The 23,566-nt window shown below is 38.5% G+C and overlaps 1 protein-coding gene and 1 long non-coding RNA gene across 6 annotated transcripts in view; both read left to right on the forward strand.

The window, feature by feature from the left end:
- Positions 1–23,566, forward strand: part of LOC138854260 (uncharacterized) — a 182,769-nt gene that overhangs the window by 79,126 nt on the left and 80,077 nt on the right. The window lies entirely within an intron of this gene.
- The window catches only part of LOC128684514 (long-chain fatty acid transport protein 4), a 108,732-nt gene that overhangs the window by 5,089 nt on the left and 80,077 nt on the right, over positions 1–23,566 (forward strand). For 4 of the 5 annotated variants that reach the window (XM_053770744.2, XM_053770742.2, XM_053770741.2 and 1 more), the window contains exons 2-4: positions 3,266–3,472; positions 7,338–7,488; positions 14,603–14,728. In XM_053770744.2, coding sequence (XP_053626719.2) covers positions 3,270–3,472; positions 7,338–7,488; positions 14,603–14,728 — 480 coding nt within the window. In that variant the 5' untranslated portion in view covers positions 3,266–3,269. Of the gene's footprint in view, positions 1–2,393; positions 2,491–3,265; positions 3,473–7,337; positions 7,489–14,602; positions 14,729–23,566 lie in introns of those variants that run through there. The other variant, XM_053770740.2, reaches the window with a different exon arrangement.

Here is a 23,566-nt window from a genome sequence, read left to right on the forward strand (position 1 = left end):
AGAGGTAAAGATGGTAGGGGTGGGGTGTGTTGCAAGAGGTAAAGATGATAGGGGTGGGGTGGGTTGCAAGAGGTAAAGATAGTAGGGGTGGGGTGGGTTGCAAGAGGTAAAGATGGTAGGGGTGGGGTGGATTGCAAGAGGTAATGATGGTAGGAGTGGGGTGGGTTGCCATAGGTAAATATAGTAGTGGTGACTCACGAAATCGTAATAACACGATTCCAAACAAACCATACCATGGGCGGGGTTAGAACCCGCGACAATCTGCTGGAGTTTTGAAACTCTCTGATCACGGGTTCTAACCCCGCCCATGGTATGGTTTGATAGTTGTGGTAGGGTGCCATAGGTAAATATAGTAGGGGTAGGTTGCCAAAGAGAAAAATGGTAGTGGTGGGTTGCCAGAGAGAAAGATGGTAAGGGTGGGTTGCCATAGGTAAATATAATAGTGGTTGCTAATGATAAATGTGGTAGCGGTGGTTGCCAGAGGTAAACATGGTAGCAGTGGTTGCCAGAGGTAAATCTGGAAGGGGTGGGTTGTAATAGGCAAAGATGGTAGAGGATGGGTAGAGGTGGAGGTAGGTGCGTTAAGATAAAAAAAAAAAAACACATTAGCAGACGGTGTAGGTTCAGGTGGTGTTTAAAGGGTCAGGGTGTCAGATGACGTTATGATGCAGAGTTTACAATTTCACCTTACCACTCCACCTTTTTTTTTTTTTTTTTTTACATCTAGAAAATGAATATCAGCTGTAGTTGCAAGTTGTGCAGTATACATTAGCTGCCAGTCCTGATATTATTTCTTGGATAAAAAGAACTGAATTGAGATATTGTAATAAGTGTGACTGCCCCTGTGGGTTTAGCACTACCTCATGATGGGTAATAATATTTATAAAGTAACAATATGCATACTCATCCCTGATTGCATCCCCATTTCCCAGGCACTGTATGACCATTACAGGTTTAGCACTTCCTATTAATGAGTAAATACTATTGCAATGACTAAATATGCAGACTTTTTTTTCCTTACCCGTTCATTATGACATCCTAACCATTGTGTAAATTATTCTATGATGGCTTTGTTAGGTTATTCTTGGTTAAATTATTATTTATAAGCTGTATGCTAATACTGTACTGTTAAATATGTTTACCTGTACCTAAATAAACTTAAGTACAGTTACACAAATTTAGGTGATTACAATTATCATATGTACATATAGCATCATGTGTAAATTACCTAGGATAACCCTAAAAAGCTAGACAGAGTGACTTATTTCCAATGGGGTCCTTGTAATATCTTATTATTTAAAGCCTAGTTGTAAGATTCAGTAGAAATCATTTATGATTATAACCTTAAAAAATTAAAACAGCAGTGTAACTCAACTGTGTTTGCAATTTTCTTAACGTGCACCCTCAGGGGAATTGCAAACACATCCCTGAGGTGGTAACCCCTGAAATTGACCCTAAGTACACTAGGTGGGTGGAAAGAGAATGGCAAGTTTCTGCAGGTAGAAGGACTCTTGTCATGATTGGAGGGACTTGATGTGGATGGAAGGTAGTAAGAAGTTTTGCTCTTTGTGGATTGTTGGGAGGCTTGCTATGGGCAAAAGACAGTGGGAGTCTTGCTGTGAAAGGTAAAAGGCTATGGGAGCTTTGCTGTAGATTGATAATGGTTGTAGGATTCACTGTGTGTGGAAGGTGGTGGAAATCTCACTGTGGGTGTAAGAATTTTGAAGATGCATAATATTTACATAAATATATGAAATTTAAGGAAGTTGTTAAGAATGAATCTGATGACTGACTTTGGACTTATTCATTATCAGAGAATGTTAGTACTGTACACACACACACGCCAGTGGCACAGTTCAAGGCTGTAGATAATCAAGAGCTTGTCACTGGATGAGTAGACTGTGTTTAGATAACTAATTTGAATTCTTATCAGTGCTGAAATGCTTTTAGAAGGTAGATGGTTATTTTTCAAGTGATATAGATATTTAACCCTTAAACTGTCCAAACGTAGATCTGCGTTTTTTCAACATTTGAAAGTGCGTACTATGTAAAAAATGTAGATTTTTTTTTTTTTTTTTTTTTACATTTGAAAACGTGTGAAAAAACTGATCTATGTTTTTTTTTTTATATATATATTTGAAAATATGTAAAAAAATGTAGATCTACTTTTGGAGCACTACGCATGTGAGCATAGATCTGTTTGGACAGTTTAAGGGTTAAGCAAGAATGCTGCACAGATACATAATTGAAATGAAAAATATGGGTGTGAGAGAAAAAATGACTTAAAGAATCAGAATTTCAGGAACATCTCAGTTAATATATTTTTCAATGCTTTTTATCTGCTACAAGGTAATGTTTAGATAGGGAGATAATCAAAGATAAGACCATCTCAAAATTGAAGAGGGTTAGCATTAGTGTTGTTGACCCGAGTAGACTCAGTTTGGCTTGTGTTGTGCACTGGCAGTATCTCATTTTGGCTTGTGTGACTAGGTAAATAATGTAGGTTGTGTTTGTGTATGGTGAATGTTTTTGGGTGTATTAAGAAATTCATGTATGTATGTTTGTTGAATATCAGTGAATGATGTGAAGGAAGGAATGATAGAGAAATCATAAAATAATTAATATGTGAAAATGCTACTATACTATATACAGCCTCTCCTCACTTAACGACGGAGTTCTGTTCCTAAGACCTCATCGGTAAACAAATTCATCAGTAAGTGAGGAGCATACTGCAATGGTAGTGGGCTTGTATCAACCATCTTTGATATTGTTTTAATATCACCTTTGCACCATTTATAGCATTTCTGGTATATTTTTAAATGTTTATACAGTAGTGTACTGTATATTGTAATAAACAGAATAGAGGAAATCAGCTTTAACATAAATTATTTAGGTATGAATACTGGCCAAAGAGCCTGTCATAAGTCCGAGTCGTCAGTAAACGAGTACGTTGCTAAATGATGAGAAGCTGCACTGTACCATATATACAGTATTACCATTTTGGTGGATCGGACATTAATGTATCCCTGAACGTTTAGACCCCTTTTTTTTTTTTTTTTTTAATTAATTATGTATGCATATTTAAAATATCTGTATCTGTTCTTGCTTTTGATATTTATGGTACTGTATTTAGTATTTACCCTTAATTTTCTTAAAAAGTCTCCTCATAAAATTAGCTTTAAGAATATTTTTCATATGCTATTTTTCTTTATAAGCAAAATTATCTCCTCACCAAACTTGAAACCTCATTTTTTTTTTTTTTCAGTTTAATGGTTATGTGGCGAACTGCAGCTATCATTGGTGTGACCAGTGCCCTTTGGGCAGCTGGGAAGCAAGAGTTATCCATTGGAGGTATCTTGCTGCCCAAGCTGAGTTGTCTGCAATTTTTATCTGTGGCTGCAGGCATCTACATAACCACTGGTGGCTACTACACTCTCTGGCTTGCCTACAAAACCCTTCCCAGAGACCTTGTGTTAGTGAATATCTTCTATTTGTTACTTAGCTCTTTTTATAAGAGCCAGAAAAACTCCTGTAAAATGAAATTAAAATGAACATTTATTGTACAGTAGAAAGCTACTGCATAGGACTGTAGATACAATAACACATTAATGACAAGCAAATGGTGTTTAAAACTGAGATGGTTCCAGGAAAGGACACTAAATGGGGCAAATTTAAAAGTGGTCACTGTTGAGAGGGAAAATGATTCAACCTAAAAGCAGGAATATTCTGCCTAAAATCATATACTAACCAATGTGTCATAAAAATTAGATTTTACTTTACTGTGTAATACTAAAAGCAAAGCAAACAACTTTGCTTTTAGTATTAAGGTACTACTTTATATAAAATATGTGGCAAATGTGGGTTAGAATAATGTGCATTTATACATATGTATAGAGCAATACCTTGCATGGTATGGTTAAAGCGTGTCAAAAATTACCATACTAGGCAATGCTGTACTGATCAAGGTATTATTATAATGTGTTTTAATGTAATGCATACCAACGATACAATTAAATGCATCGGATCTCAAAAATATTTAGTCGTTTGCTTAGTATAAATCAGTGCATATGAAATTCTGGTACACACTTGCAAATAAAGAAATTACAAAAGATAAAAGCTAAAAGATAGTAGCACAGGTTGGCCATCACTAATCCGGCATCATTGGGACCTGTAGGGTGACGGATTAGTGATTTTGTTGAATTGCAGAGTGGTTAGGTTAGGATACACTCAACCCAACTGTGATATTTACGCATCGGTGATTTCACCCACTTTATGCCCTATTTTTGGCCCATTCCTTTGTTTCAGTCTACTAAACTCGTAGGTATTTCATTAGTATTCCTTCTGTTCTGTCAATTGAGTACAAGAAACCACCTATTTACCTATTTCAACTACCCAGTAAGTGGTCAGAAATTGGTAATTTGACCAATTTCACACAAATTTCAAGAGATGCCAATTTTAAACTAGGGTCCAGAATAAACAATGCAGACATTCCTGGCACTAAAATAACATTTTATTTGTTCATTAGTCACGTCTCCAGGCCCCTCTTATATTATGCTTGCTTTCCATTTTTTTAATTTTTATTCACACAAAAAATAGAAGATTTAATGTTATGCAGACTACTGCATTATTGTAATAATTGTATAAATAAGATCAACTCATTCATGACTGCGTATTAGACTGGCCAGTTGGACACACATTGGACGGTGACATCATTTGTTTGCTCTTGAACCTCAGCAAAAATCGAACACTTCCACTACTTTAAGCTCAGTTTTAAGGTACTTTCCAGCATGAAACCAATCAAAATTTTCTCTCTTTCTGCAATATATCTTCCATTCTATCAAATGAGACCCAAAAAAAAAAAATGAGAATACAACCATACAAACCATATGAAAATACTCCGCAAATTCGATGTTTTACACCAAGGGCATGGGCACTGCATACTGCAGAATTCTCACATACATAGGCCCATATGCATCAGAAATCTTCCCTATGAGGATAGACTGAGGGCCCTGAATCTGCACTCTCTCGAAAGGCATAGAATTAAGGGGGATATGATCGAGGTACATAAATGGAAAACAGGAATAAATAAAGGGGATGTAAATAGCGTACTGAAAATTTCCAGCCAAGACAGGACTCGCAGCAATGGTTTCAAGTTAGAAAAATTCAGATTCAGGAAGGATATAGGAAAGCACTGGTTTGGTAAGTGGTAAATGGATGAGTGGATCAAACTCCCGAGTACAGTTATAGAGGCTAAAACGTTGTGTAGTTTTAAAAATACGTTAGATAAATACATGAGTGGGTGTTGGTGGGTGTGAGTTGGACCTGACTAGCTTGTGCTACTAGGTCTGATGCCTTGCTCCTTCCTTAAGTGGAAGTGACCTGACTAGGTGGGTCATTGGGCTAATCCGGGGGGGTGGGGGGGACATGGACCTGCTTCGCATGGATCAGTGGGCCTGCTGCAGTGTTCCTTCTTTCTTATGTTCTTAAATTTACAGGTCACGGCTTATCTGAGTGAGCTGAGCTCATAACAGTGGCTTCAAAGCCACCTTATCTTGTATGGACTATGTATGGTGTATGTGCTTTACACAACAAGAAACATTTCTTTTATTCGTTGGAACCATCTCTAGGGCTATAAGTGAGCAGGTTATGACAGTAAATGAAGAAAAGGAAATTGGAATGACTTATGCAGCAAGTAGTGCCACCAAATAGTAGCGGCAGGTTGGTGTGGCAACCCTGAAAATTTGAAATTATGTTAGCCGAAATTAGTGCCAGATTACAGTGGACCCTCGACCAACTATATTAATCCGTTCGAGAGAGCTTATCTTTAGGCGAATTTATTGTTAGTCAAATTAATTTTCCCCATAAGAAATAATGGAAATCCAATTAATCCGTTCTCGACAGCCAAAAGTATTAAGTTTTTTTTTTTTTTTTCATGAAATATACATTTCCCTACAAAGAAAACAATGAGACATGCACAATAACTACATAAATAAATGTTAAAATAACACTTACCTTTATTGAAGAGTATTGATGAGTGATGAGACACTGTTTTTCTTGAACACACTGGGATTTTCAGAGTGATTCATGAGTAAAGGCTTCACTTTGCATTCCCCACTAGCATTACACTAAAACATGAGAGTTAGCCTGTCTTTCATAGGCTTGTGTCCTGGAAGTGCCTTTTCCTCCTGAGTAATGTAGGTCCTGTTTGGCATTTTCTTCCAGAACAGGCCTGTTTCGTCACAATTGAACACTTGTTGGGGTTGGAATTTTTCAGCTTCACCATGCTTTATCACACTGTGTATGCCACTACGATTCTTAAATCTCTCAAACCAACTTTTGCTGGCCTTAAGTTCACCAATATGAGCACTAGTTCCAGGCATTTTTTGCTGTTCACTTGGGTGTTAGTCGACTGGTGTGGGTCGCATCCTTGGGGACAAGATTAATTAACCATTAAACTGTCCAAACGTAAATCTACGTTTTTTCAACATTTGAAAGTATGTAAAAAAACGTAGATCTTTTTTTTCTTTACATTTGAAAACGTGTAAAAAAAATTTGATCTACGTTTTTTTTTTTTGTTATATTTGAAAATATGTAAAAAAAGTAGATCTACTTTTGGAGCACTACGCACATGAACGTAAATCTGTTTGGACAGTTTTAAGGACAGGGTTAAGGACCCCGATGGAAATAAGTTACAGTCCTCGTTGATGCACTTACTTTCTTGGGTTATCCTGGGGGCTAACCCTCTGGGGTTAATCGTTTCTCGGTAATTGTTTCTTGTTAAGCCACACCAAAAACATACTCTCCACATCTTCGAGTGGTACAGCTGATGGTGGTGGAGCAGGAGCTGACTGTGGTATGATAGTATTTCAATAGTATTTCTCACCCTTTTTGCCACAGGGTTGGTACTAGAAGCTTTCTTTGGGCCCATGGTGGCTTGTTTAGCAGTTATAAGCACTAAAAACAATGGAATAATACAAATTTTATTGGATGTATGCGTGGAACCGTCCACCCTGGCTTGTAAACAATGACAGCAGGGCAGCTGAGGCGCTCAGGCTGGACAGACAGGTTCGGGGCGAATCATGTTGGTCGAGTTTTTCATCGTTGGTCGGGCCAAAACTTTTACGCTCCAATGCTTCGTGGGTCGAATTTATTGTTAGACTATGCCGTCGTTGGCCGAGGGTCCACTGTACTGATGGAACTGGATTACTGATTGCCGGATTAGTGATGGCCGACCTGTACTAGTAATATGAGGTACAGTATTCTTCTTTCATGTTGATTTTAATGTTAAATTTTTACTCTTATTTAAAATCCTTTTAATGTGTATTTTTTAATTTCAGTGCTGGGTTCAGGTATCTGAAAGTGCGGTTAAAGCTCAATTGGGCCCTCTATTGCAACCATACTGTTCCAAAGCTTTTTATGGAGAATGTTAGACGGAATCCTAATAAAGTTGCACTTATATTTGAAGGTCAGAAATGGACATTTGCTCAGGTTGGTTCTGTATCCTTAAAGGTCTTTATTTGTTTTATATAGTAGATAAAATTAATAATTTTAATAGATTTCAACATGTTTTTTTAAAAACACTTAGTTAATTTTACTTATCATATTTTCACTGGTTAAAAATCTTAACCAGTGAAAATATGCTTTAATGTGTCTTCAATAAGTACTAGTATACTTGTTGATGACTGGCTCTTATTTTTACACAAGTGCTTTTTAATGGGAAGGAGTCTCTATTTGTTTAAATAATATTACTTGGTAACAAAAATATACCTTTGTATAGATGAGTTAATCATGTATTACAAATGTTTAAAAAATTATAGAATTTACAGTACTATTTGGTACTAATTACAGTATTTATATTCCTCCGTATTCTTTTGGCAGGGCTGAGTTGTAAAAAGTTACTAAGAGTGAATAGTTGACAGTGTAGGATTTTAAATTTCATGTTGAGTATATATAAGCTTAAATTATGAAATATCTGAAAAACCACTGCTGAACGTTAGCAGTGTATAATGATGCTAGGTTCCCATGAAACAGTAGAATATTGAAGGTGGGCTGAAAGGATGATCATGTCTTTACTTTCCTGATGTGCAGGTATTCATCCCATTTAAATGAGTAGTAGAACACAGATAGTGATACTGTATTGGTAAAAGTAGTCAGGTGAGCAAGTGTATGAATAATGCTTATAAATTTTAATTTATAATATTATTAGCCTAGCATAGCTAGGCTAATAATAAAACTCTTAAAGAGTTTTATTATTACCCTAGCTATATAGTAGTCTCTCTGAAGATTTAAATTAGCTTTATTTCTTCTAAGTATCATCAATGGGTAGAGATACTGTTCATGTAACTTCCGAATTACATTTCAGTTTGGAGGTGTAGCATAGAATTGTTTTTACTAAACTAGTTTTCCCACCAAGGTAAGACTATCTGAAATAAGGAAGCATTCACCATTATTCATTCAGTAGCTGTCTTGCCAGAAGTGTGTTGACATTACAGTTAAAGTGACCCTCTGATTGCAGGATCCCCACAACTCCTTCGGAGTGAGTGCGGACACTGTACTTCCCACTCCAGGACTCAAGCCCAGCTAGCTGGTCTCTTTGAATCCCATCATGATGGTTAACTTGCTCATACTCCAACAGCTTGTTGAACCATGAAACCCACTTCTCTACTCCCATCAAACACGTACACAAGCCTGCTACATGCACAGTAACTTAACAGTCAAAAATTTATTAACCCCAGATCCCTTCAACCCTCTCATGGGATAACCCCAACCCCTTCTTCCTTCCACCCCAGCTTGTACACACTCTTGGTCATTCTACTCTGCTCTATCCTCTTTGAATACCTAATGACCTTAGCAATCTATCCTCCACCCTCTAAATTATACCTTTGATAATCCCACATTGTCTTCTGATTTCTACACTGAATTTTCTGCATACCATTCAAACTAAACATTGCTCTCAAACATGACATTTTCACTGCCTCTGGCCTCATTAGTGTTTAACCCTTTCAGGGTCTGTGCCGTAGATCTACGGCTTTACGTTAAGGGTGCACCACATAAAACAAATCCTGCAGCACACAGTGTATAATGAGAGAAAAAAACTGAGACCGTGATTTTCGATTAAAACAGCGACTTTGCAGTGTTTTTTCATATGTTTTTTATAGTTATATTTGCGATTTCTTGGTCTCATTTGATAGAATGGAAGACATATTACAGAAATAGAGATGATTTTGATTGGTTTTAGCACTGGAAATGGCTTGAAACGGAGCTCAAAGTAGCGGAAATGTTAAATTTTTGCCGATGTTCAAGAGTAAACAAATGACCTAACACATCTAATACACGCCAGCTGGTGGGTCTAATATATATTCACAAATGTGGTGGTGATATTTATACAATTATTACAATATTGCATAACAGTAAATCATCTATTTTTTGGTTTGAATAAAAATTCATTATGTGAATAAAAAATCAAAATGGAATTCATTGGTAAAGCCTCAAAATGTAACTAATGAACAGAGGAAATGTTAGTTCTGGACCCTATTTTGAAATTGGAATATTTTGAACTTTGTGTTAAATTGGCCAAATTACCAATTTCCGATCACTTTATTTTGTAGTTGAAACAGTTGACTTGGCGATTTCTTGTGCTTAATCGATAGAATAGAAGTAATACTAGTGAAATAGCTAAGAATTTGGCCGACTGGAATAATGTAATTGGCCTAAAATGGGAGTGAAAGTCGGCAAAATTGCCAATTCGTAAATATCATTGACACATCAAAATTCGCGAGACCATAATTTCGTCAATTTTCCATCAAATTTCGTACTTTTTGTTTTATTACCTTCAGAAAAAGATTCTCTACCATTTCATAAGAAAAAATAACAAATTTTTTTTTGAAAATTCTTGGACCCTGGTGTGCACTTCGAAATTTGGCCTCTGGACACTGAAAGGGTTAAAACCCAGGCTTCACTTCCACATATTGGTTGGCACCACTATCCTCAGGTACATCTCCCTTTTTGCCTCCTTAGATACACTTCTTTCCACGGATGCCTCAACAGCCCCTACCTCTTTCCTCCCTTGTCCTGTGATTCACCTTGTCTTTCCTAAACTTTTTTTTAACAAGTCAGCTGTCTCCCACCGAGGCAGGGTGACCCAAAAAGAAAGAAAATCCCCAAAAAGAAAATACTTTTATCATCATTCAACACTTTCACTTCACTATACATAATCAGTTTTTGCAGAGGTGCTCAGAACATAACAGTTTAGAAGCATATATGTATAAAGATACACAACATATCCCTCCAAACTGCTAATATCCTGAAACCCATCCTTTAGAGTGCAGGCATTGTACTTCCCATTTCCAGGACTCAAGTCCGGCTATATAAAAATAACCGGTTTCCCTGAATCCCTTCACTAAATATTACCCTGCTCACACTCCAACAGATCGTCAGGTCCCAAATACCATTCGTCTCCATTCACTCCTATCAAACATGCCCATGCACGCCTGCTGGAAGTCCAAGCCCCTCGCCCAGAAAACCTCAATTACCCCTTCCTTCCAATCTCTTTGAGGACGACCCCTACCCTGCCTTCCGTCCCCTACAGATTTAAATACTCTCCATGTCATTCTACTTTGATCCATTCTCTCTAAATGACCAAACCACCCCAACAACCCCTCTTCAGCCCTCTGACTAATACTTTTATTAACTCCACACCTTCTCCTAATTTCCACACTCCGAATTTTCTGCATAATACTTACACCACACATTGCCCTTAGATTGGACATCTCCACTGCCTCCAACCGTCTCCTCGCTGCTGCATTCACAACCCAAGCTTCACACCTATATAGGAGTGTTAGTACTACTATACTTTCATACATTCCCTTGTTTGTGTCCATAGATAATGTTTTTGTCTCCACAAATACCTCAGTGCACCACTCACCTTTTTTCCCTCATCAATTCTATGATTAACCTCATCCTTCATAAATCCATCTGCCGACATGTCAACTCCCAAGTATCTGAAAACATTCACTTCTTCCATACTCCTCCCCAATTTGATATCCAGTTTTTCCTTATCTAAATCATTTGATACCCTCATCACCTTACTCTTTTCTATGTTCACTTTCAACTTTCTACGTTTACACACACTCCCAAATTCATCCACTAACCTTTGCAACTTTTCTTTAGAATCTCCCATAAGCACAGTATCATCAGCAAAAAGCAACTGTGTCAATTCCCATTTTGTATTTGATTCCCCATAATTTAATCCCACCCCTCTCCCGAACACCCTAGCATTTACTTCTTTTACAACCCCATCTCTAAATATATTAACCATGGTGACATTACACATCCCTGTCTTAGACCTACTTTTACCGGGAAGCAGTCTCCCTCTCTTCTACACACCCTAATTTGAGGCTCACTATCCTCATAAAAACTCTTTACAGCATTTAGTAACTTACCACCTATTCCATATACTTGCAACATCTGCCACATTGCTCCCCTGTCTACTCTATCATATGCCTTTTCTAAATCCATAAATGCAATAAAAACTTCCCTACCTTTATCTAAATACTGTTCACATATATGCTTCAATGTAAACACTTGATCTTACACATCCCCTACCCATTCTGAAACCTCCTTGCTCATCTGCAATCCTATATTCTGTCTTACCTCTAATTCTTTCAATAATAACCCTACCATACACTTTTCCTGGTATACTCAGCAAACTTATTCCTCTATAATTTTTACAATCTCTTTTGTCCCCCTTCCCTTTATATAAAGGGACTATACATGCTCCCTGCCAATCCCTAGATACCTTCCCCTCTTTCATACATTTATTAAACAAAAATACCAACCACTCCAATGCTATATCCCCCCCTGCTTTTAACATTTCTGTCATGATCTCATCAGTTCCAGCTGCTTTACCCCCTTTCATTCTACGTAAAGCCTCACGCACCTCCCCCACACTCACATCTTGTTCTTCTTCACTCCTAAAAGATGGTATACCTCCCTGGCCAGTGCATGAAATTACGGCTTCCCTTTCTTCGTCGACATTTAAGTTCCTCAAGATATTCTCGCTATCTACCCAAAACCTCCATCTCCCTGTCTACTAACTCCCCTACTCTGTTTTTAACTGACAAATCCATTCGTTCTCTAGGCTTTCTTAACTTGTTTAACTCACTCCAAAAATTTTTCTTATTTTCATTAAAATTTCTTGACAGTGCCTCTCCCACTCTTATCATTTGCTCTCCTTTTGCGCACTCTCACCACTCTCTTCACCTGTCTTTTACTCTCCATATACTCTACTCTTCTTATAACACTTCTGCTTTGTAAAAAAAACTCTCATAAGCTAACTTTTTCTCTTTTATCACTCCCTTTACTTTATCATTCCACCAATCACTCCTCTTTCCTCCTGCCCCCACCCTCCTATAACCACAAACTTCTTCCCCACATTCTAATACTGCATTTTTAAAACTCATCCAACCCTCTTCAACCCCCCCACTACTCATCTTTGCACTAGCCCACCTTTCTGCCAATAGTTGCTTATATCTCACCCTAATTTCCTCCTCCCTTAGTTTATATACTTTCACCTCTCTCTTGCTTGTTGTTGCCATTTTCCTCTTTTCCTATCTACCTCTTAATCTAACTGTAGCTACAACTAAATAATGATCCGATATATCAGTTGCCTAAACACATCTGCCGAAATGTCCACTCCCAAATGTACTGTACATTTACTTCCTCCATACTTCTTTCCTCGAGTCTGATTTCTTTTATTTCCTAGTCTTGTTATCCTGCTCTTTTCTGTGTTCACTTTCAACATTCTTCTTTTACATCCCTCCCCAAATTCGTCCACCAGTCTTTACAACTTCTCTTCAGAATTTCCCAAAAGAATTGTCATTGGCAGATATACAGCACCATTTTGAACATCACATATTTTCTGTAATACGTAATGTATGCTGAATGCCAATCATGATGTATGGCTATATTTGTTTAGAGACGCATTCCATCCATTAAATTAGCATTCAGAAAGTCTCCATATATTTATTTATGTACAACATCACACACTGTTGCATACTTCTGGCCATTTATTACCAAGGTAAGCCACAGTAGGAAACCATTTTACTATTACTCATTCAGTAGCTGTCTTAAAAGAATAAAAAGGCACAATACTGTTACTGGAAACATACACAAATAACCTGCAGATAGGAGAAAGAAACTTATGATAACAGTCCTGTCCAACATGGACCATTAACGAAAGTCACACACACTGTGTGTCTAGTTAACCCTTTCAGGGTCCACAGACCCTCTCAGAGACTTGTTCTCAGGGTCCCCCAAATTTAAAAAAAAAAATTATTTCTTCTTATGAAAAGATAGAGAATCTTTTCCCGATCATAATGACACCAAAAGTATGAAATTTGATGGAAAACTTACGGAATTATGCTCTCGCGAAGTTAACGGTCTCGGCGATGTTTACGCATCGGCAATTTTGCCCACTTTGAGCCCTATTTTTGGCCAATTCCAATGTACTAATCTACAAAAATCATAATTATTTCGCTAGAACTCCATTTTTTCTATCGAATGAGTACAAGAAATCACCAATTTACCGATTTCAACTATCCAACACAAATTTCAAAAGATGCCAATTTCCAAATAGGGTCCAGAATAAACAAGAAAGACATTCCTGGCACTAAAATAACATTTCCTCTGTTCATTAGTCACGTCCCCAGGCCCCCTCTTACATTTTTTTTTGCTTTCCACTAGTCTGTTATGCAGACTACTGCATTAGTGTAGAAATGGTATAAATAATATTGGTGCACTTGTGAAAGAATATTAGACTCGCCAGTTGACGTGTATTGGATGCTTAGCATGATTTGTTTACTTTTGAACTTTGGTAAAAATCAAGCAGAAATGGTAAAAATCGAACATTTCTGCTACTTTGAGCTCAATTTCAAGGTAGTTTTCATTGTAAAACCAGTCAAAATCATCTCAATTTCTGTAATATGTCTTGCATTCTATACAATGAGGCCAGGAAAACTAGAATACAACAATAAATACCATACAAAAATATAGTGCAAAGTCTCTGTTTTAATCCAAAAACACGGTCAAAGTTTTTTTTCCTCATTACGTACTGTGTGCTGCAGGATTTTTTTATACTGTGCACACTGCCCACATAGACCCATTCTTTCATATGTAGGCCTACCAGCTTTCTCTCGCTAGATTTGAAGGCGCTAGAATTTATGCGTACTAGTACATCATGGACACTGGTGCGTAAGCCTTACTAGTACGTCCGAAACCCTAAAAGGGTTAATGGTCCTAGTTGGACCGAAACTTTGTCATAAGATTTTTCTTGTGCAGGCCTGTGTGGAGGTTATTTATGTAATAGTTGTCTTGCAAGAAGCATTCTCCAAATGACCGTTCAAACTACATTGTGCCCACCCACTCCTATGGTACTCTTTATTTTCTATTTCTACCATGTAGGCTTCCATACTGCCACACTTGTTGCAGAAAAACATGCAAAGTGAAGTCATCTCAAACAGTTCTTTTTCTGTATTTTAAATTCATACTGGATTTCAGGTTTTTTTCCTCATCAATTCTTTTTCTACAAGGCACATATTTTCAGATTGATGAATATAGCAACCGTGTTGGCAACTTCCTGGTGGAGCGAGGGTACAAGCATGGGGACACTGTAGCACTGTTCATGTATAATCGGCCAGAATATGTGTGTGTCTGGTTAGGATGTGCAAAGGTGAGCAAATTTTGTATGCTAAATATATACATCATACAAAAGTGTTGATTGCCTTTTCCGAAACCTCTTTACATAATGATTGTTTATAAATACAAACAGCGTTGCATGACTTGTACAGGTTTAGCATTTTGTTTCACAGTAATAATAATAATAATAAAAGAGGGGAAAGAGGGACTATAAATGTATTAATTCAAGGATTATGTGGAGTAAAATAAAGATTGGATGTGAAAAGTGGGTTATAGTAAGCGTGTATGCACCTGGGGAAGAAAGAAAGTGTAGAGGAGAGAGAGAGAGATTTTGGGAAATGTTGAGTGAATGCGTGGGGAGTTTTGAATCAAGTGTGAGAGTAATGGTGGTTGGGGATTTCAATGCTAAAGTGGGTAAAAACGTTATGGAGGGAGTAGTAGGTAAATTTGGGGTGCCAGGGGTAAATGTAAATGGGGAGCCTTTAATTGAGCTATGTGTAGAAAGAGATTTGGTAATAAGTAATACATATTTTATGAAAAAGAGGATAAATAAATATACAAGGTATGATGTAGCACGTAATGAAAGTAGTTTGTTATATTATGTATTGGTGGATAAAAGGTTGATGGGTAGACTCCAGGATGTACATGTTTATAGAGGGGCAACTGATATATCGGATCATTATTTAGTTGTAGCTACAGTTAGAGTAAGAGGTAGATGGGAAAAGAGGAAGGTGGCAACAACAAGCAAGAGGGAGGTGAAAGTGTATAAACTAAGGGAAGAGGAAGTTTGGGGGAGATATAAGCGACTGTTGGCAGAAAGGTGGGCTAGTGCAAAGATGAGTAGTGGGGGGGTTGAAGAGGGTTGGAATAGTTTTAAAAATGCAGTATTAGAATGTGGGGCAGAAGTTTGTGGTTATAGGAGGGTGGGGGCAGGTGGAAAGAGGAGTGATTGGTGGAATGATGAAGTGAAGGGTGTGATAAAAGAGAAAAAGTTAGCTTATGAGAGGTTTTTACAAAGCATTAGTGTTATAAGAAGAGCAGAGTATATGGAGAGTAAAAGAAAGGTGAAGAGAGTGGTGAGATATTGCAAAAGGAGAGCAGATGATAGAGTGGGAGAGGCACTGGCAAGAAATTTTAATGAAAATAAGAAAAAATTTTGGAGTGAGTTAAACAAGTTAAGAAAGCCTAGGGAAAGTATGGATTTGTCATTTAAAAACAGAGTAGGGGAGTTAGTAGATGGGGAGAGGGAGGTATTTGGTAGATGGCGAGAATGTTTTGGGGAATTTTTAAATGTTGAGGAAGAAAGGGAGGCGGTAATTTCATGCACTGGTCAGGGAGGTATACCATCTTTTAGGAGTGAAGAAGAGCAGAATGTAAGTGTGGGGGATGTACGCGAGGCATTACGTAGAATGAAAGGGGGTAAAGCAGCTGGAACTGATGGGATCATGACAGAAATGTTAAAAGCAGGGGGGGATATAGCATTGGAGTGGTTGGTACTTTTGTTTAATAAATGTATGAAAGAGGGGAAGATACCTAGGGATTGGCGGAGAGCATGTATATTCCCTTTATATAAAGGGAAAGGGGACAAAAGAGATTGTAAAAAATTATAGAGGAATAAGTTTACTGAGTATACCAGGAAAAGTGTACGGTAGGGTTATAATTGAAAGAATTAGAGGTAAGACAGAATGTAGGATTGCGGTTGAGCAAGGTTTCAGAATGGGTAGGGGATGTGTAGATCAAGTGTTTACATTGAAGCATATATGTGAACAGTATTTAGATAAAGGTAGGGAAGTTTTTATTGCATTTATGGATTTTGAAAAGGCATATGATAGAGTGAATAGTGGAGCAATGTGGCAGATGTTGCAAGTATTTGGAATAGGTGGTATGTTACTAAATGCTTTAAAGAGTTTTTATGAGGATAGTGAGGCTCAGGTTAGGGTGTGTAGAAGAGAGGGAGACTACTTCCCAGTAAAAGTAGGTCTTAGACAGGGATGTGTAATGTCACCATGGTTGTTTAATATATTTATAGATGGGGTTGTAAAAGAAGTAAATGCTAGGGTGTTCAGGTGAGGGGTGGGATTAAATTATGGGGAATCAAATTCAAAATGGGAATTAACACAGTTACTTTTTGCTGATGATACTGTGCTTATGGGAGATTCTAAAGAAAAATTGCTAAGGTTAGTGGATGAGTTTGGGAATGTGTGTAAAGGTAGAAAGTTGAAAGTGAACATAGAAAAGAGTAAGGTGATGAGGGTATCAAATGATTTAGATAAAGAAAAATTGGATATCAAATTGGGGAGGAGGAGTATGGAAGAAGTGAATGTTTTCAGATACTTGGGAGTTGACGTGTCGGCGGATGGATTTATGAAGGATGAGGTTAATCATAGAATTGATGAGGGAAAAAAGGCGAATGGTGCATTGAGGTATATGTGGAGTCAAAAAACGTTATCTATGGAGGCAAAGAAGGGAATGTATGAAAGTATAGTAGTACCAACACTCTTATATGGGTGTGAAGCTTGGGTGGTAAATGCAGCAGCGAGGAGACGGTTGGAGGCAGTGGAGATGTCCTGTCTAAGAGCAATGTGTGGTGTAAATATTATGCAGAAAATTCGGAGTGTGGAAATTAGGAAAAGGTGTGGAGTTAATAAAAGTATTAGTCAGAGGGCAGAAGAGGGGTTGTTGAGGTGGTTTGGTCATTTAGAGAGAATGGATCAAAGTAGAATGACATGGAATGCATATAAATCTATAGGGGAAGGAAGGCGAGGTAGGGGTCGTCCTCGAAAGGGTTGGAGAGAGGGGGTAAAGGAGGTTTTGTGGGCAAGGGGCTTGGACTTCCAGCAAGCGTGCGTGAGCGTGTAACTTAGATAGGAGTGAATGGAGATGAATGGTACTGGGGACCTGACGATCTGTTGGAGTGTGAGCAGGGTAATATTTAGTGAAGGGATTCAGGGAAACAGGTTATTTCCATATAGTCGGACTTGAGTCCTGGAAAGGGGAAGTACAATGCCTGCACTTTAAAGGAGGGGTTTGGGATATTGGCAGTTTGGAGGGATATGTTGTGTATCTTTATACGTACTGTATATGCTTCTAAACTGTTGTATCCTGAGCACCTCTGCAAAAACAGTGATAATGTGTGAGTGTGGTGAAAGTGTTGAATGATGATGAAAGCATTTTATTTTTGGGGATTTTCTTTCTTTTTTGGGTCACCCTGCCTCGTTGGGAGATGGCCGACTTGTTGAAAAATAATAATAATAATAATAATAATAATGTGAAACCACCCAGGGAGGTACTACCGTCCTGCCAAGTGAGTGTATAACGAAAGCCTGTAATTGTTGTACATGATGGTAGGATTGCTGGTGTCTTCTGTCTGTCTCATAAACATGCAAGATTTCAGGTACGTCTTGCTACTTCTACTAGTACTTAGGTCACACTACACATACATGTACAAGTATATATATATACACACCCCTCTGGGTTTTCTTCTATTTTCTTTTTAGTTCTTGTTCTTGTTTATTTCCTCTTATCTCCATGGGGAAGTGGAACAGAATTCTTCCCCCCTAAGCCATGCGTGTTGTAAGAGGCGACTAAAATGCCGGGAGCAAGGCCTGTATAGTATATTACTAAATGTAAAAGGAGAAACTTTCGTTTTTCCTTTTGGGCCACCCTGCCTTGGTGGGATACGGAAATGTAAAAGGAGAAACTTTCGTTTTTCCTTTTGGGCCACCCTGCCTTGGTGGGATACGGCCAGTTTGTTGAAAAAAAAAAAATGTGAATAAAAAATTTCATTGAAGTTGAAACAAAGATTTCAGTCAGCTTTGCTCCAATAATTTACTTTTAGATTGATTTTTGGTATGTATTTTCAGTATATCAAGTTCTGTGAAAATTATTCTTTGGATGGCATCCAGCTTCCACCTAGTTTTCTTGATAAGTGAATGTACGGTACATTCAACTGTTGATGCTTCACAATGTTTCTTGTTATGATTCTTAGCAGTTATGGTTGTTTGTATGGAGAATTCAATAGTAGTTTAAATAATAGCATTTAATAACAAAAACACAAGTCGGCAATAGATAAGTTGAAAGGAATTCCTTTCAGTATGTTTTATAATTAACTGAAGAATTTGAGGATTTATTTGGAAAGTAATTTTTTTAGGAGAGAGGAGCTGCTGGATAAGTACAGGTCAGCCATAGAAGTAGTTAGGTCTAAAGGAGGGATCCCAGTCATGTAGCATCTTGCCTAGAAAGGGAGTGGGCAATGAATGGATGTCTAGGGCAATTGGTATAAATTGCTGGCTAGACAGGTACTGCAAGGAACTTGCAATCCCATTCATTGATAACTGGGATCTGTTCTTCGGCAAATGTGATATGTATGCAAGGGATGGGGTTCATCTCTCTGGGGATGGTGTGGTTGCATTAGCCAATTCGATTGAGAGGGTAATTGATTACTTGTCTAGGAATTTAAACTGATAGATTATAGAGGTATGGGTGTTTGTGGGAAACAATCAGGCTGCAGCATTAGGGTTAAAAACAGCAGTTATTACCGGGATACCTCAGGGATGTTTAAAAGACAATATTCAAAATAAAGTTGCTAGTAATGGCAAATCAATTGATCAACAAACAAAGAGAGATAGTAGAGGGCAACAAGTGACTAGCTCCCTTAAGGTTTACTATACAAATAGTAGGAGTCTAAGAAATAAGATAGATGAGCTAAGATTACTTGCAAGTGTAGGTAATATAGATATTATTGGTATAACAGTGACCTGGTTCAACCTGAAAGATAGAGAAATGCCTTCTGAATGCAACATACAGGGTTATAGACTATTCCACACTGATAGGGTCAACAGGAAGGGTGGTCGAGTGGCGATGTATGTCAGAGAAAATTTAAATTGTTGTCTTAGACGTGATATAAGATTAGAAACACCGAACACAGAATATGTTTGGCTAGTTTCTCGAGGGACGTGACAAATTAATTTTGGGTGTGATTTATAGGCCCCCAAACCTTGATAGGGAGTGCAGTAATCTGTTATGGGACGAAATTCATAAGTCATCTAGATATGAAAATGTTGTGATAATGGGAGATTTTAACTTTAGACAAATTGATTGGAACAATATGACAGGAAATCTTGAGTCTAGTGACTGTCTTGATATGGTTCGGGATTGCTTTTTAGAACAGGTTGTGACAGAACCAACTAGAGGAAACAGTCTGCATGACTTGGTTCTTGCCAACAAAGATTCACTAATTAATAATCTTGAGGTTAATGATGAGCTTGGGGAAAGTGATCACAATTCACTTAGTTTAATATATCATGGAATTACCCAGATAACTGCAATCAAATCTCTGTCCCAGATTTTCGTTGGCCGACTTCATGGGACTGAAAAATTACCTGGGTGGGCTAAATTGGGATCTCCTGACTATGGGTCAGGTAGGTGATCTTGGTTGCCAATATGACATTTTTCAGAGCATAGTTCTAGCTGCCCAGACAACTTTTGTTCCGAGTAGGGAAATTAGATCTAACGAAAATGATCCCAAATGGATGAACAATAGATTAAAACATCTCACTGGCCAAAAGAGAGGCATATATAGGCATATCAAAAGAGGGTATGGGCAGTTAAGAAATCAATATATTCAATTTAAGAGAGAAAGAAAGGAATAAGAAAAGCAAAAAGGGATTTTGAGGCTACAGTCACAAGGGATTCAAAGACTAACCCAAAAGGGTTCTTTCAGGTATACAGAAGTAAGATTAGGGACAAGATTGGCGCACTTAAGAGTAACTCTGGTTAGATCACTGACGGTGGTAAGAATGTGTGTGAAATTCTCAATACCTACTTCCTCTCAGTTTTCACCCAGGAAAATGCTAGCGATATTCCTGAAATAATAGGTTATGTAGAACAGGATGATGATAAACTATGCACAATTGTGGTAACTAGTGACATGGTCCTCAGACAAATAGAGAAACTAAAACCTAACGAATCCCCAGGTCCTGATGAACTGTTTGCAAGGGTGTTAAAGGAATGTAAAGAGAAACTTAGCATACCTTTGGCTAATCTTTTTAACATATCACTACAAACTGGCATAGTGCCTGATAAGTGGAAAATGGCAAATGTAATACCTATTTACAAGGCAGGTGACAGGTCCTTGGCTTCAAATTATAGACCAATAAGCCTTACCTCCATAGTGGGAAAATTTATGGAATCAATAATTGCTGAAGCATTTCGTAGCCATCTTGATAGGCACAGATTGATTAATGAATCTCAACACGGTTTTACAAAGGAGCGTTCCTGTCTTACGAATTTACTGACTTTTTTCACTAAGGTGTTTGAGGAGGTAGATCATGGTAATGAATATGATATTGTGTATATGGACTTCAGTAAGCCTTTCGATAGAGTTCCACACCAGAGGCTATTGAGGAAACTTAAGGCACACGGAATAGGAGGAGAAATTTTTTCCTGGGTAGAGGCATGGCTGACAAATAGGCAGCAGAGAGTTTGCATATGTGGGAAGAAATCAGAATGGGGGCACGTCACAAGCAGTGTTCCTCAGGGGTCAGTGTTGGGCTCGTTGTTGTTCACAATTTACATAAACAACATAGATAAGGGAATAAATAGCGACATAAGCAAATTTGCTGATGACATCAAAATAGGCCGTCCAGTTCATTCTAATGAGGACACTAGAGCACTCCAGGATGATTTGAATAGACTGATGCAGTGTTTGAAGAAGTGGCAGATGCAGTTTAATGTAGACAAATGCAAAGTTCTAAATGTTGGACAGGTGAATAACCATGCCACTTTTTTTTTTTTTTTTTTTTTTTTCAACAAGTCGGCCGTCTCCCACCGAGGCAGGGTGACCCAAAAAAGAAAGAAAATACTTTCATCATCATTCAACACTTTCACCACACTCACACATTATCACTGCTTTTGCAGAGGTGCTCAGAATACAACACTTTAGAAGCATATACGTATAAAGATACACAACATATCCCTCCAAACTGCCAATATCCCAAACCCCTCCTTTAAAGTGTAGGCATTGTACTTCCCATTTCCAGGACTCAAGTCCGACTATATGAAAATAACCGGTTTCCCTGAATCCCTTCACTAAATATTACCCTGCTCACACTCCAACAGATCGTCAGGTCCCAAGTATCATTCGTCTCCATTCACTCCTATCTAACACGCTCATGCACGCTTGCTAGAAGTCCAAGCCCCTCGCCCACAAAACCTCCTCTACCCCCTCTTTCCAACCCTTTCGAGGACGACCCCATGCCACACATAAACTAAATAATGTAGATCTTAATACTACTGATTGCGTAAAGGATTTAGGAGTTCTGGTTAGCAGTAATCTAAAACCAAGACAACAGTGCATTAGTGTTTGCAATAAAGCTAACAGAATTCTTGGCTTCGTATCTAGAAGTATAAATAATAGAAGTCGTCATGTTGTTCTTCAACTCTATATATCCTTGGTTAGACCTCATTTAGACTATGCTGCTCAGTTCTGGTCACCGTACAGTGGACCCCCGCATAGCGACTTTAATCCGTGCAAGAGGGCTCATTGTTATGCGAAATGATCGGTATGCAAATGAATTTTCCCCATAAGAAATAATGGAAATCAAATTAATCTGTGCAAGACACCCAAAAGTATGAAAAAAAAAAAATTTTACCACATGAAATATACATTTTCCTACACACAAAGAGAAGGATACATGCACAATAGTAGAGTAGTACATGCACAATATATATTGTGCATGTACTACTCTACTAAATTAAGAATAAATGACACCTTTATTGAAGATGCAGCAGTGACTGATGAGACACTGTGTCCTGAGAGTGCCTTTTCCTCCTGAGTACTGTAGGTCCTGTTTGGCATTTTCTTCCAGAACAGGCCTTCTCACACTGTGTATGCCACTACGATTCTTAAATCTCTCAAATCAACCTTTGCTGGCTTTAAATTCACCAATATGAGCACTAGTTCCAGGCATTTTTTCCTGTTCACCTGGGTGTAAGTCGACTGGTGTGGGTTGCATCCTGGGAGACAAGATTAAGGACCCCAATGGAAATAAGTTAGACAGTCTTCGATGACACTGACTTTTTTGGGTTATCCTGGGTGGCAAATCCTCTGGGGTTAATTGTTTCTTGGTATTCTCAATAAGCCACACCAACAACGGTGCTACAGCAGCAGCAGCAGCAGCTGACAGTGCTACAGCAGCAGCAGCAGCAGCTGACAGTGCTACAGCAGCAGCAGCAGCTGACAGTGCTACAGCAGCAGCTGACAGTGCTACAGCAGCAGCAGACGATGCTACAGCAGCAGCAGACGATGCTACAGCAGCAGCAGACGATGCTACAGCAGCAGCAGCAGCTGACAGTGCTACAGCAGCAGCAGCAGCTGATAGTGCTACAGCAGCAGCAGACGATGCTACAGCAGCAGCAGACGGTACTACAGCAGCAGCAGACGGTACTACAGCAGCAGCAGCAGCAGCAGCAGCTGATGGTGGTACAACAGCAGCAGCAGCTGACAGTGCTACAGCAGCAGCAGACGATGCTACAGCAGCAGCAGACGGTACTACAGCAGCAACAGACGGTACTACAGCAGCAGCAGCTGACGGTGGTACAACAGCAGCAGCAGCTGTACCACCAATAGTAGCGATGGTTGATTGGGGTTTATTATACAACCTGGCCAGCTCGGAGACGCGCACTCCACTTTCATACTTATCAATGATCTTTTTCTTCATCTCTATAGTAATTCTCACCCTTATTGCTGTAGGGTTGGCACTAGAAGCTTTCTTGGGGCCCATGGTCACTTATTTTGCAGATAAAATCACCAAAAACACTGTAATAATACGAAATGTTCCGATTGTATGCTTGGATGTTACCGCGGAGGCTG

Source organism: Cherax quadricarinatus, chromosome 4, assembly GCF_038502225.1.
Source record: "Cherax quadricarinatus isolate ZL_2023a chromosome 4, ASM3850222v1, whole genome shotgun sequence".
In the NCBI taxonomy this organism is placed as follows: Eukaryota; Metazoa; Arthropoda; class Malacostraca; order Decapoda; family Parastacidae; genus Cherax; species Cherax quadricarinatus.